Consider the following 14,855-nt stretch of genomic DNA (forward strand, 5'->3'; position numbering starts at 1 on the left):
CCCCCCAAGGGCACAATACTTTTTCCCCCACGGACACAATACTCTTTCCCAAGGACACAATACTTTTTTCCCAAGGACACAATACTTTTTTCCCAAGGACGCAAAACTTTTTTTCCCCAAGGACACAATACTTTTTTTTCCCAAGGACACAATACTTTTTCCCCCCAAGGACACAATACTTTTTTCCTCCAAGGACACAATACTTTTTTTTTATTCCCAAGGACGCAATACTTTTTTCCCCAAGGACACAATACTTTTTTTCCCAAGGACACAATACTTTTTTCCCCAAGGACACAATATTTTTCCCCCCCAAGGACACAATACTCTTTTTTGTCCCAAGGACACAATACTTTTTTTTCCCAAGGACGCAATACTTTTTTTTCCCAAGGACACAATGCTTTTCTCCCCAAGGCCACAATACTTTTTCACCCATGGACACAATACTCTTTCCCATGGACACAATACTTTTTTCCCAAGGACACAATACTTTTTTCCCAAGGACGCAAAACTTTTTTTCCCCAAGGACACAATTTTTCCCCCCAGGACACAATACCTTTCGCCCCAAGGACACAATACTTTTCCCCCCAAGGACACAATACCTTTTTTTTCCCAAGGACACAATTTCCCAGGGACGCAATACTTTTCCCCCCAAGGACACAATACTTTTTTTCCCAAGGACACAATACTTTTTCCCCCAAGGACACAATACTTTTTTCCCCAGGACACAATACTTTTTCCCCCCCAAGGACACAATACTTTTTCCCCCCAAGGACACAATACTTTTTCCCCCCAAGGACACAATACTTTTTTTTGTCCCAAGGACACAATACTTTTTTTTCCCAAGGACACAATACTTTTTTTTCCCAAGGACACAATACTTTTTCCCCCCAAGGACACAATACTTTTCCCCCCAAGGACACAATACTTTTTCCCCAAGGACACAATACTTTTTCCCCAAGGACACAATACTTTTTCCCCCTAAGGACACAATACTTTTTTCCCAAGGACACAATACATTTTCCCCCAAGGACACAATACTTTCTTTTCCCAAGGACACAATACTTTTTCCCCCAAGGACACAATATTTTTTTTCCTAAGGACACAATTTTTTTTCCAAGGACACAATCCTTTTTTTTCCCCAAGGACACAATACTCTTTTTTCCCCCAAGGACACAGTACTTTTTTTTCCCAAGGACGCAATACTTTTTTCCCCCAAGGACACAAAACTTTTCCCCCCATGGACACAATACTTTTTCCCAAGGACACAATACTTTTTCCCCAAGGACACAATACTTTTTTTTTTCTCCCAAGGACACAATTTCCCAGGGACACAATACTTTTTCCCCAAGGACACAATACTTTTTCAACAAGGACACAATACTTTTTCCCAAGGACACAATACTTTTTTTTCCCAAGGACACTACTTTTTTTCCCCCCAAGGACACAATACTTTTTCCCCCATTGACACAATACTTTTTTTTCCCAAGGACACAATACTTTTTCCCCACGGACACAATACTTTTTTTCCCAAGGACACAATTTCCCAGGGACACAATACTTTTTCCCCAAGGACACAATACTTTTTCCCAAGGACACAATACTTTTTTTTCCCAAGGACACAATACTTTTTTCCCAAGGACGCAATACTTTTTCCCCAAGGACACAATACTTTTCCCCCCAAGGACACAATACTTTTTTCCCCAAGGACACAATTTTTTTTTCCCCCAAGGACACAATACTTTTTCCCCAAGGACACAATACTTTTTTTTCCCAAGGACAGAATACTTTTTCCCCAAGGACACAATACTTTTTTTCCCCAAGGACACAATACTTTTTTCCTCCAAGGACACAATATTTTTTTTCCCCAAAGACACGATAATTTTTCCCCCAAGGACACAATACTTTTTTCCCCAAGGACACAATTTCCCAAGGACACAATACTTTTTTTTTCTCAAGGACACAATACTTTTCCCCTCAAGGACACAATACTTTTTTTCCCCAAGGACACAATACCGGCCCGTCACTGGAGATCGAAGCATTACCACTGGATCAGAGGTCTACTGACTATGCCACGGTGCCTCAGAGAGAGAGAGAGAGGGGGGGAGAGAGAGGGGGGGTTTGGGGGGGAGAGAGGGAGGGAGGGAGACATGGACACGGACATGAACACGGACATTGTTAGATTGCCATCGACAATGCTATCCTTTGGCACGGGGGATAATGTATGAACAAAAGAATATCGTCTCATCCGACCGACAGACAAGACGCCCAGTTTGATTTTCCAGTCAAATTTGGGAAGAAGGGCGAGAGCGGGATTCGAACCCACACCCTCACGGACTCTTTATACAAACCCGGGACCCCCATATTGAAAGCCCAACGCTTTAACTACTCGGCTATTGCGCCCGTCAAGTAGAAAATAAATGACGTTGCCCAAATCATTGTGCAACCATGTCCACTACTCTTCGGTCCATTGCAGAAACAACAGTAACGTCGCCAGAACCGTCAACCTACCTCATACGGCTTTCCTATGAAATATTCAGCGCAGAAACGAAAAGAAAGAAAGAGAGAGAGAGAGAAAAAAGAGAACAAAATGGACATACAGACACAGGGAATTATCACCAGGGTCATACCGGAGGCATTCGTAGATTTCTGTGGAAAGTATAGCTTGGTTGACACGTAGTGCGTTGGAAGTGGAGGGTTGAGGACGGGGAGGGCGGGAGCGACAATGACAATGACAGTGACAATGACAAGGACAGTGACAAAGACGATGACAGTGACAAAGACAAGGACAGTGACAATGACGATGACAGTGACAATGACAAGGACAGTGACAATGACAAGGACAGTGACAAAGACGATGACAGTGACAATGACAATGACAGCGACAAAGACGATGACAGTGACAAAGACAAAGACGATGACAGTGATAATGACAAAGACGATGATGACAATGACAGTGGCAATGATGATGACAATGACAATGACAGTGACAATGACAGTGACAATGACAAATGTTTAATTGAGGGGAAACTGGATCAGCTGAAAGCTTCTTTACACCATGCACTCAAACACACACACACACACACACACACACACACACACACACACACACACACACACACACACACATGACGCACACACGCAGATACAACCACTACCACCACCCACACACAAACACACACACACACATGGTGCACACACGCGCGCACACGCATAAAACACACACACACACACACACACACACACACACACACACACACACACACGAACAAACAAACAAACACACAGGCACCCATGCACACACACACACACACACACACACACGCAGGCAGGCACGCGCGCGCGCGCGCACACACACACACACGCACTCACACAACACAACACAACACACACACACACACACACACACACACACCAAGCATGTGTGCCTTTAAGGATATCTTGACAGTCATAAACTGGCTTGTGTTTGACAGTTTGACATCCTGGGGAATATTTTTATGTTGACTGCCACTGGAAACATCTGATGCACCATATGGATCGGATGGCATGCACGTTTGTGTGTGTGTGTGTGTGTGTGTGTGTGTGTGTGTGTGTGTGTGTGTGTGTGTGTGTGAGTGTGTGCACATATTTATGTGTGATGATAGATTCAGTACAATGTCCTGTTTGAAAATGATTCACCATAATCTGGACAGTGCTCCGCCAATGTTCATTGAAACAAACCTGGTTAACACGTATTTCGATATTTATATTCTACCGAGACACGTTAATTCTCTCCATACGAACGGCGAAAGAGAGACGTTAACAGCGTTTCACCCCAATTACCATCATCAAAATATTGCAAGCGGAAGGCTCTTATACTGAAGAGGTGAATGTTGACAAAGAATACCACAATTCTGACGACGGAAGCTAAAGGTTGGGTCATTCAGACACCCACTGGACATCCGACGGGTCTGTGTAGAGGAGAAGAGAGGACTGGCCGTACTTAGTGAGTTAATATGCAAAGCATGAAGTATATCCAAGTTGCACATTGCGTAAAATATCAAAATTGTACTTACGAACTAAATGACCCTGTGCTGCCTTCATAAATTCACCTTTACAGTCAGTATAATACTCTTTTCATTCTTTACGAAATGTCATGACTGGCAAGAAACTGGAAAACATTCATAAAAACAAATTTGCGTCTTCTTTCAATTTAGTATAAGATACATTAAATCAAAAACGTTTATTTCCTTATGACCCCAAACAGTTCTCTTATTTTCTGTTCGGTATCTGTCATCTGCCGCTGTGTCCTACTAAAGAAGGTATAGGACAGCATAAGCGCGGCAGCAGTTAGTCACATGTACTCTACCGCGCTAAACGTTTTCTCCTGGCGACCCCTTCTACCGCCGTTGCGTAACCATCGCAGTCTTTTGTCTTGCCACTCTTTGTAAGACGCTCTCTCATGGACAGAAGCATGAAAAAATAATTATCAAAATTCAAAATCTAATTATGTTCCCGCCCACCTACAGTGGTAAACTTTACATCAGTGTAATCAGCACGAATTATTCTAATTTGTCGTAAAAAGAACAGTTTTGTTGCTCACATTTGGACCATTTTTGCATCTGCCCTGGACTGAAACGGAAAGCACAACACTTAGCTCGCTAACCGCGCGAGACAGCCGAGTGTGGACCATGACGGGCACTTTACTTGGCGCGCGGTGAGAAAACCTGGGCTCCGTTCTGGTCAATACCCAGTGACAGAGAGAGACACAGAGAGACACTCCTCAGATGGTCGTGGCGTTTTCAAGGATGATGTGAATCGAAAGTGCTGTGACGCCGAAATGGAGAAAAACAAGTGTGCTATATGGTGTACACACCCTGTTGCAGTGTTTCAGCTGTGTGGCTGTGGTGACTGAGATGTTTGTCATGTGAGTTTAGATATTGGTGTTCGTAAACACTTTCTTGTGTTACATTATGGCTTAGTTAAGCAAATCTTTAATTGGAGTACATGAAGTGCAAACAAATCTCTCTCTCTCTCTCTCTCTCTCTCTCTCTCTCTCTCTCTCTATATATATATATATATATATATATATATATATATATGTATATATATATATATATATATATATATATACATATATGCATATATATATATATATATATATATATATATACATTTCTATATGTCTGTGTGTGTGCGTGCGTGCGTGCGTGCGTGCGTGCGTGCGTGTGTGTGTGTGTGTGTGTTTGACAGACAGACAGACACACACGCACACACACACACACACACACACACACACACACACACACACACACACACACACACACACACGCACGCACACGCACATACACACAAAACAAAACAAAGCAAAAAAAAACCCACAAAAAAACAAGCAGCAAGCTTTATTCTTATAAGGACCTCAAACAAAGACATGAAATTCACTGTCATGTGACAGCTGGTAAACCGTAATATAAATATTCTTATAAGGACCTCAAACAAAGACATGAAATTCACTGTCATGTGACAGCTGGTAAACCGTATATAAAGATACACACTGATTAGAGAAAGACTGCTGACATGTTGTGATGTAGGCTACATACAAGTGTGTAGCCAGATATCTATGAACAATGTTGAAACTTCTCTGGCCAATCATCAGCACTCACTTTTTCTGTCTATCTTTCCTTCTTTCTTTTTCTTCTTTTCTCTCTCTCTTTTTCTTTCCTTCTATTTCTTTCTTACTTTCTTGCTTTTTGAGAATAAGTTAGCATTGCCATGGAATAAAAGAAACTGTAGACAATTGGATGAAAAGAAACTAGTGTGAGAGAGTGAGAGAGAGAAATATTGTGTCGATCAAAAACAAAGGACATCAAAACGGATCTGGCATGTGAAGCATTCACCTCATTCACTACATTCACCAATGTGGAATCACACCTTTACACCATTAAAAGACAAAGACGACTGGATTCAGAAATAAAGTGATGGACTGTTTCACCCATTGATACATGTTTGTGCACGTGAGTCAGTGTTCCCTGTCAAAGTGTGTATGCATGAGTATAGTCAGAAGATTTCCGTAAAATTACAGTTCGGCCATAAACAAAGTGAGGGCTGTATTATCAACGGGTTCTCCACTGCAATAGGAAATCAGTTATAGCTTAGTCTTTTGTGAAGGACTATGACTCTCAAACTAGAAGGAAAGATTGCACTGGCTCTTAGTGTTGCAGCCTTTGGGGGGCTAGCTGACCTTTGGGGACCATCCCCAACGACGACTGTCCTAAAACCCTTTTGGCCGAGAGAGTGATAATGTGTGCACTGGGCAATGCACTCTCCACAATAATCAGATTCATGCCCAGATTGTCGTGTAGCATTTGCCTCCACTGCTAAATGGTCATAATCAGACACAACTGCACTATACTATACTATACTATACTATACTATACTATACTATACTATACTATACTATACTATACTTGCACGTTGGGCGGTGGTGAATAAAACAGCAGATAATGTTCAGCACCTTTTCTTGCGTTGCAGACAGTGTATCTTTATACGGATGATGATCAATCATATCATTTTTCAACTCATTCATTTCCAGACGAAGTCGGCAGTGAATGATTTGTATTGTTACTTCCTGTCACAGAGATAAAACGGCCAAGGCACTACAGTTTCATTAGGAGAAACGTAGCGTGAAAGTTGATGTTGCTGGGTGCCAGACCTTTTTCGGTGAACGTTGTAGCCCGTCGTTGAATATGCATTATCTCGGATATCATGAAACAATCTGAACAATTCAGCTTGTGATAAAACGATCGCTACCTCGTAAACGCTTGACTTGCTTGCGGCAGAATGGTTTGCCTTGGTTTTGAGCTTTACGTTTACATTTATTATTATTATTATTATTAATTTTTAATTAATTAATTAATTTTTCATTATTATTATTATTATTATTATTAATTATTAATTTATTTATTATTATTATTATTATTACTATTACTATTATTATAAGCATTTCCGCCAAATCTTGAAAATAAGCCCTAGGCGTTTACAAACAGGGTACATATATGTAAACATCAAAAAGGAAAAAAAAATGAACACAAGATACCAAACATTATTAAAAATCATTCATCCCCCTGCACACGCGCACACACACACACACACACACACACACACACAAGCACAACGTTGGTCACTTTGACTGACAGCGTTCATGTCACCACATCAACACTCGGACTCCGGAGATGGACTCAAGATTTTCTCGTTTCTTTCTTGTTTGTTTTGCTGCAGTTGTTGTTGTTGTTGTTGTTAATTGTTGTTTATTTCTCGCTTTATACACACACACACACACACACACACACACACACACACACACACACACACACACACAAGCGCAACGTTGGTCACTTTGACTGACAGCGTTCATGTCACCACATCAACACTCAGACTCCAGAGATGGACTCAAGATTTTCTCGTTTCTTTCTTGTTTGTTTTGCTGCAGTTGTTGTTGTTGTTAATTGTTGTTTGTTTATCACTTTATATATACATATCTCCAGTCGTCTTGACCTCGTCTTGCCACTGGATACAGACGGCCTCGGACAAGAGAGTGAGGTCGACGGTGCGCAACTCCTCCTCACTATAAATAAAGTCATCGCGCAAGTCATCAGTCATCCTTCAGGATCGCTGCAGCAGAGCAACGCAGACAGGCCAGGAAAAGCAGTGTCAGCAAGTCCCCGACAGCCGCCATCATCCCCTGTCCACACTGCGTCAGAACCTTCCGGGTGCGGATTGGCCTGACCAGTCATCTGCGCACACACAGAGCCCAACCCACCCACCCCCAGGATGACTAGATGGTCCTCGTCGATTCCGACGGACGAACCACACACACACACACACACACACACACACACACACATATATATATATATATATATATTGTCCTTTGTCTATATATATATATATTCCTTTGTCTGTGGTGTAACTAAACATTTTCTGAGGACATTAATTAGCAGATTGATTAGCTGGTGAGTTAGCGATTTTTCTGTCAATCAAAAAATAATGGACTGGTTGGCCAGTTGATGGATCTAATGATCGATTGACTGGCTGTTTGATTAAAGGACTGACGGATCGATCAAATATTATGTGTTTTTTGTTGTTGTTTTTGTTTTGTTTTGTTGTTGTTGTTGTTGTTTTTTTTCGTTTGTTTTGTTTTTTGTTTTGTTGTTGTTGTTGTTGTTTTTGTTTTTGTTTTTTTTACATTGATATGGATACTTGTATAGCGCCCATCCTCGGTCGGAGACCTAACTCTAAGCACTTTACAAACACGGGGTCATTTGCACAACAGGCTGCTCATCTGGGTTGAACCGACTGACGGCTGCCACTGGGCGTTCATCATTTGTTTCCTGTGTCATTCAATCAGATTTCAGGCATGCACACATACACACTCAGACGGACATGTAACATTTTACGAGTATAACCGATTTTGTTTCTTTACCCTGCCATGTAGTCAGCCACATTCCGTTTCCGGAATGTGCATGCTGGGTATGTTCTTGTTTCCATAACCCACCGAACACTGACATGGATTACAGGATATTTAACGTTTGTATTTGATCTTTCGCGTGCGTATACACACGAAGGGGGTTCAAGGGCTAGCAGGTCTGTACATATGTTGACCTGGAAGATCGGAAAAATCTCCACCCTTTACCCACCAGGTACAGTCACCGAAATTCGAACCCGGGAACTTCAGATTGAAAGTCCAACGCTTTAACCACTCGGCTATTGCGCCCGTTGTACCTTTGATGATCAGTCAGGGAACGGATTTTCATCAGTTAAACAGATAAATTGATATGCAGACAGAATAAGCAGCAAGTTGACATGACTGCAGAAATCAAGCGTTCGTGCTTTTTTATTTTTTTTTATTTTTTTTTTTTTATAAGTTAGATAAAGTTAAAGAATGATCATGAGAATGGCACAGAAAAAGAGGAGGGGGTGCTTGAACAAAACAGTTCTCCCTACCTTTTTAAACTGGAGTGTATGGTTCTAGTGTATATTTGTCTTTGAATTGTTATGAATCTGTTAACAGACACTTGAAATACACATTGTCTGCATCACCTGTAAAGCACACACAGGATTCATCATGTAAGTTTTTTCTGTGTAACAGTGTAACAGCACTGGAAAAAAGAGTACTTTCAAAATAGACATGTTCAAGTAAACAAAAAGGCAAACAAATCAGTGAGCAGAAAAAAAACATGGTAAATACCTTTATGTTTCTTCTTCTTCTTCTTCGTTCATGGGCTGCAACTCCCACGTTCACTCGTATGTACACGAGTGGGCTTTTACGTGTGTGACCGTTTTTACCCAGCCATGTAGGCAGCCATACTCCGTTTTCGGGTGGTGTGCATGATGGGTGTGTTCTTGTTTCCATACCACACTGAACGCTGGCATGGAATTCAGAATTTTTTTTATGTGCGTATTAGATTTTTTGCTTCCGTATAGACTCGAAGGGGGTTCAGGCACTAGCAGGTCTGCACATATGTGGACCTGGGAGATCGAAAAAGTCTCCACCAGGCGCTGTTACCGAGATTCGAATCCGGGACCCTCAGATTGAAATCCAACGCTTTAACCACTCGGCCATTGCGCCCGTCACTTTTGTGCTCAATACCTTGTGAGATAACCTTGTTCTCTCTGTTAAATTGATGAGTCATCATTGTCTGTGATTCCAGAACTACCAGACAGGAAGAAAAGCTCACAGACACGGTGATGACAGAAGCTGTGGTCCCGAGGTCATCCAGCAACATTCTGACATCAGCTGTCCCATACTGACTCTGTACGGCAGACCTCAGGAACAAATGTGTATGAACGTGTTCCTGCCAGCGTCGATTGCACGTTCTTCTTCAGAACTGCCGTTTTGGGAAATCAAGGACATTTAGTCACACAAACAAATGTTTGACTATCAATTGCAAATATTATTAAACACAAATTTACCGTCATTAAAAAAACCACAACGAAGAGTCGAGAAAGAATGACGTTCCTTTCACTCGATGTGTGAACAAAAACAACAAATGTTGAAAACTGGATGTGCTCATGCCAATAGCTTTGAAATGGTTGAATGATAAGTAGCACTGTGTATCTCTTCTTTTTCTGATTGTATCTAGCTTTCTTTAACTAGAATCTATTAGAACACAGACCAAGATTTCTGATGCCCCCATCAGATAAAATATTTCTGCAGATGAGCTCACATATCAGTACAAGAGTGATCCTTTTCAGGTCTACTATCTGAAAGAACAATTAACTTACTGAAATATTGTAACAAACGTACTCTCATGACGTGAACTTGTATTCAGTTTATATTGAGGGCTTGACATAATCTTTGAGATTTAAAAAAAAAATATTTGATTTGTTTGCTTGTTTCAAACAAAACCAAAAATGTGGAGGTGTCTTATTCGGACAATGTACATTAACTGTAGGCTTCGTTACAAAAAAACTTGTCTACTGTTATTGATACTTGTGGCATCAGTAGGTCTACTGGTGTTTTTACAATCTAACCGTGGTCAATTTGATGACATTGAAAAAAGTAGTGTGAGACACAAATCTTCGTTTTTGTCATCGGTGCAAAACACCCTGAAGAAGTCAACTGACGGGGCGGAGGCCCAAGACAGTGGGTCTGGGATGAAATGTGTGCACCCCGTTCTCCACCCCTTTGACCCAGCCGTCATGCAGTTCCACCAGAAAGTACCTCCAATAAACTGCAGTTCCGCCATGATGGACTGGGTCTACGTCATCAACGGTACATTCCACATCTCACGTGACGCCATACGTCAGTACGGAAACATCACGTGCGAATATGCACCAATCGTGCGCCAGGGTGATTTTTCCGTGGGCTACGCCTCAGTGGTGAAACCAATGCTGGATGGAACGCCTTTACAGTCTGACTTTTTCCGCGTGGACTGTCAGTCTGCCCGTGGCAAGACGTACAACAACATCCACGCTGCTGTGGCCGTGAACAGTTCTGTCATGGAGCGTCTTCGTCACTTCCATTCTTCGCTGAACTCTGCTCCAGGCTTGAACAAACGACCCGAACTCAAGTCGTCATCACTCACTTCATCTCTGTCCTCAACACGCAGCACAGACCATGATGAATTCTCATCCCAGTCCTACCAAAATCTTAATCTGAGCGTTTTCATGCTTGGTTTTGACTCACTCTCGCGTATGGCTTGGCGACGCCTTTTGCCAAAGACACACACTCTCCTCGTCGACAGATTGGGAGCAATAGAACTGGAGGGTTACAATATTTTGGGAGACGGTACACCAGCTGCGCTGTTACCTATTCTGACAGGCAAAATGGAAGAGGAACTTCCAGAGGCCAGACGAGGTTTCCAAGGGGCAAAACCAGTGGACAATCACCCCTGGATATGGAGAGAGTTTTCCAAGCAGGGCTACGTCACGGCGTATGCAGAAGACATGCCGCCAATAGGAGCATTCCATCACAGAATGCTAGGTTTTAAACACCAGCCCACTGATCACTGCTTGCGTCCATTCTACCTTGCAGCAGAGAGAGCGGGTAAAGACAACCCCACACTCTGCTGGGGATCTAAACCACGACACATGAATTTCATGAACTGGTTTGGGAGTCTGCTGGACATGTACAGACATTTTCCTAAGTTCTTCTTCGGGTTTTACTCAGAAATGAGTCATAATGCTAACAACCTTGCTCAAGCTATGGATGACGATCTGGCTGCCTTCTTGCAAGAGTTGGAAGTGAAAGGACATCTGAATTCCACTCTGTTGATTCTAATGGCAGATCATGGTGCGAGATATGACTTTATTCGGGCCACTGCCCAAGGAAGGCTGGAAGAGCGTTTGCCATTTTTTTTATTTCGGTTTCCTCCGTGGTTCCGACAACAGTACCCCACCATCATGAAAAACTTGCAGACCAACTCAAAAAGACTGACCACTCCGTTTGACATCCACGCAACCTTCCTGGACTTCCTGAACCACTCCGGCACCCGTGAGGGCAATGTAAGCAGCAGAGCCATCAGCCTGTTTAAGGAAATCCCCAAAGAACGCACGTGCACTCATGCTGAGGTCACTCCTCACTGGTGCGCGTGTTTGGAATGGCAGCCCGTCAGCACATCAGATCCGCTCGTTCTAGAGGCTGTAGCCACCGCCATTGACACAATCAACAGCTACACGCAATCCAAACGGGACAAGTGTGCGAAACTGACCTTGCACAACATCACCAGAAGCCTTCGTTACGTTCCCAGTTCCGATGATCAGTCCGCTGAATGGAAAATGCTAAGATACGCCAAAGCTCGTCGACCCGCCGCCACTGAACTGTACCAGGTGTCTTTCCAGACACTTCCGGGGCTCGCTCACTTTGAGGTCACGTGCAGACGTGACGTCACGTCCAACACGTTCAGCGTGGATGTTCGCGCCATCAGCAGAATCAACAAGTACGGCTCTCAACCCAACTGTGTCCATAATTCTCTGCCGCACTTGAGACCGTATTGCTACTGTGTTTGACGGCGGGGAATCTGTACCGTTTTCTGTGAACGAGATGTAAAAATGTCATCCCAACTCCCCCGTGGGGATGCCGGGGGTCTTTCAGTATAAATAGCATGCCCGCCTTCTGGAAATTCTGTGATAGAATTTTCCTCTTTTCTATCACTCTCTTTTTTTCTGCTTTTTTTTCTTTCTTTCTCATGTCTTCTTTTTCTGCCTTCCCAGTCCGTTACCCCCCCTTTTTTTCTTCAAGCAAGCCTTGACACTTTTTTCTCTTTTCCGCAGTCTGTTATGTACTATCTGTGCTGCTTTACTCTGGCGATTAGGTGGTGATATGTCAGCACTGGGATGGGCACTAGCTGCCCATTCTGCAGTGTTATTTGCCTATGTGGGCGTTTTTTATGTTTTTTTTTTTTTTTTTGTCTGGCATTGAAGTAAGTTTAAATACCATTATGATATACACTCTACGTTTACTTCCCCTGTCAAGAGACGTCAAGAAGGACAGAAAAAAGAGCGGAGGGGAAGAAATGTGGAGGATATATGACAATGTCAACCAATTTACATGTTTTTCCGTCCTATAAAGGGAAAAATACAGGGAAAGAAATGTGGATGTTGCCCTTTTCTTCCCCTTTCTGCCACTTTCCAGGTTATGGAAGAATAGGACTCTCTGTCTCGGGTCCCATACCTTTCGTCATGTACACCAACCCTCTTCATATATTCATCCAAAGTCATTTTGTTTCCAACCAGTCTTTTGCAGATGGCACACAGCTTTATAGAATATATATCAACCTACAGAAATAGGTCAAACCATACAGACTTGACAGTCATGCATCACAGATGTCAAATCATATGATTCGTTTCAGACACTTTGCTGAATAGATTTAGCACTAAACATGTAATCTGGCCACTGTATAACCAGATGTCCTTAACCGGCATACCCGTAACTTAAAATGTTTTGAAGACAAATATGAAATTTATAGCCAGAGACAACTGAGTCAGTGAATTAAAATATTTATGTGTTGCATGCATGTACTGTGATGCTGTCTGAACATTTTGAGGCATATAGACCTACCAGCACTTTCTTCAAATGGCTAAATTTAGTCTTGAAATTAGGTTACTACACGCACTGACTACATTACGGTGACTACTGCTCTACACAGTGTGTTTGTTTATCACACTACCTGTGACCATTCACACACATACTGTGCTGCACTAAGTGTGTATCAACTACATTCATAAACACTCTGATTACCTGGACTCTAACTGATTTGTGCTGTATAAAGTCTATCAGCCGCACGTTAGGAAGTTAATTAAATCTGTAATAAGGTCACAGCTCCCTGTCTCACACCGAATAAAGTACAAGATCAGCACTCTATGCTACAAATGTATTCACAAATCAGCCCCTTCCTATCTCTGTGGCTGCCTTCACCTCTACACTCCATCTCGCTCACTACGATCAGCTTCGGATCCACTCCACTTACATATACCCAGATTCAAACTCTCGACTGTTGGCCACCGTTCTTTCTCTGTCTCTGGACCTTGCAATTGGAATGAACTTCCTCTTTCGCTTCGTCAAGTCTCCACACTCAGCTCTTTCAAGTCTGGCCTTAAAACCCACCTCTTCCCAAAGTAGCCTCCATTCCCTGCCTCTTCCTTGTCTTTTTAGTTTTTTTCAGTTTTAGAGTTATGCTTGCGTGAGAATGACTGGTGCGAAAGCGCTTTGATTTGTTTATGCACAAGATTTAGCGCTATATAAGTACCATTATTATTATTATTTTTAGCAAGATGTGATGGCCTTGACCAGCAAATCCATAATTTGGCCTGGAAGGCATTTCTAATGCCTGAACAACAAAATTCATTTTATTAGGTCGTGGTAACTTCGTATAATCATGCTATTGTAACTACTAAAACAGATATTTTATAAAGTGGGAAATATAGCAAGACCATTCTCCTCGTTTCAAATCATGTTTGCTATGATACTAAAAGGCATAAAAAATGAATGTTTAACTCAGTCTTCAGAAGTTTAAAAACATGTAAATCTGCTTTTACCCATCAGCCCAGATCATCTTCTTCCAGGTAACTGATTTTGACTGTAAACGACTGATCCAACAACATGCATGATCAGAAACATGACTGGCAGGCACAATCTCATAACAAAAGTTACAAAAGTGACCAGTCCATTCCAATCACAGCACCAGACCGGTTGCTGCCTGGTTGCATCTACCATTGGGACACCAGGCCATACCATAGAAATTGTAAAGGAGATCTGTAGCAGAGACATCTACCATTGGGACACCAGGCCATACCACAGAAATTGTAAAGGAGATCTGTAGCAGAGACATCTACCATTGGGACACCAGGCCATACCACAGAAATTGTAAAGGAGATCT

The 14,855-nt window shown here is 42.3% G+C and overlaps 1 protein-coding gene across 1 annotated transcript; it reads left to right on the forward strand.

The window, feature by feature from the left end:
- The first annotated feature begins 4,678 nt into the window (after window positions 1–4,678).
- Window positions 4,679–14,855, forward strand: LOC143288203 (uncharacterized). The gene is made up of 2 exons (XM_076596531.1): window positions 4,679–4,903; window positions 9,687–14,855. The coding sequence occupies exon 2, from the start codon at window positions 10,390–10,392 to the stop codon at window positions 12,484–12,486; it is 2,097 nt and encodes a 698-aa protein (XP_076452646.1). The 5' UTR covers window positions 4,679–4,903; window positions 9,687–10,389; the 3' UTR covers window positions 12,487–14,855.

This window comes from Babylonia areolata, chromosome 12 (assembly GCF_041734735.1).
Source record: "Babylonia areolata isolate BAREFJ2019XMU chromosome 12, ASM4173473v1, whole genome shotgun sequence".
Lineage (NCBI taxonomy): Eukaryota > Metazoa > Mollusca > Gastropoda > Neogastropoda > Buccinidae > Babylonia > Babylonia areolata.

What these genes read in the sequence shown, in the direction of transcription:
- LOC143288203 (XM_076596531.1), top strand. Translation starts at nt 10,390, where the DNA reads ATGTGGAGGTGTCTTATTCGGACAATGTACATTAACTGTAGGCTTCGT.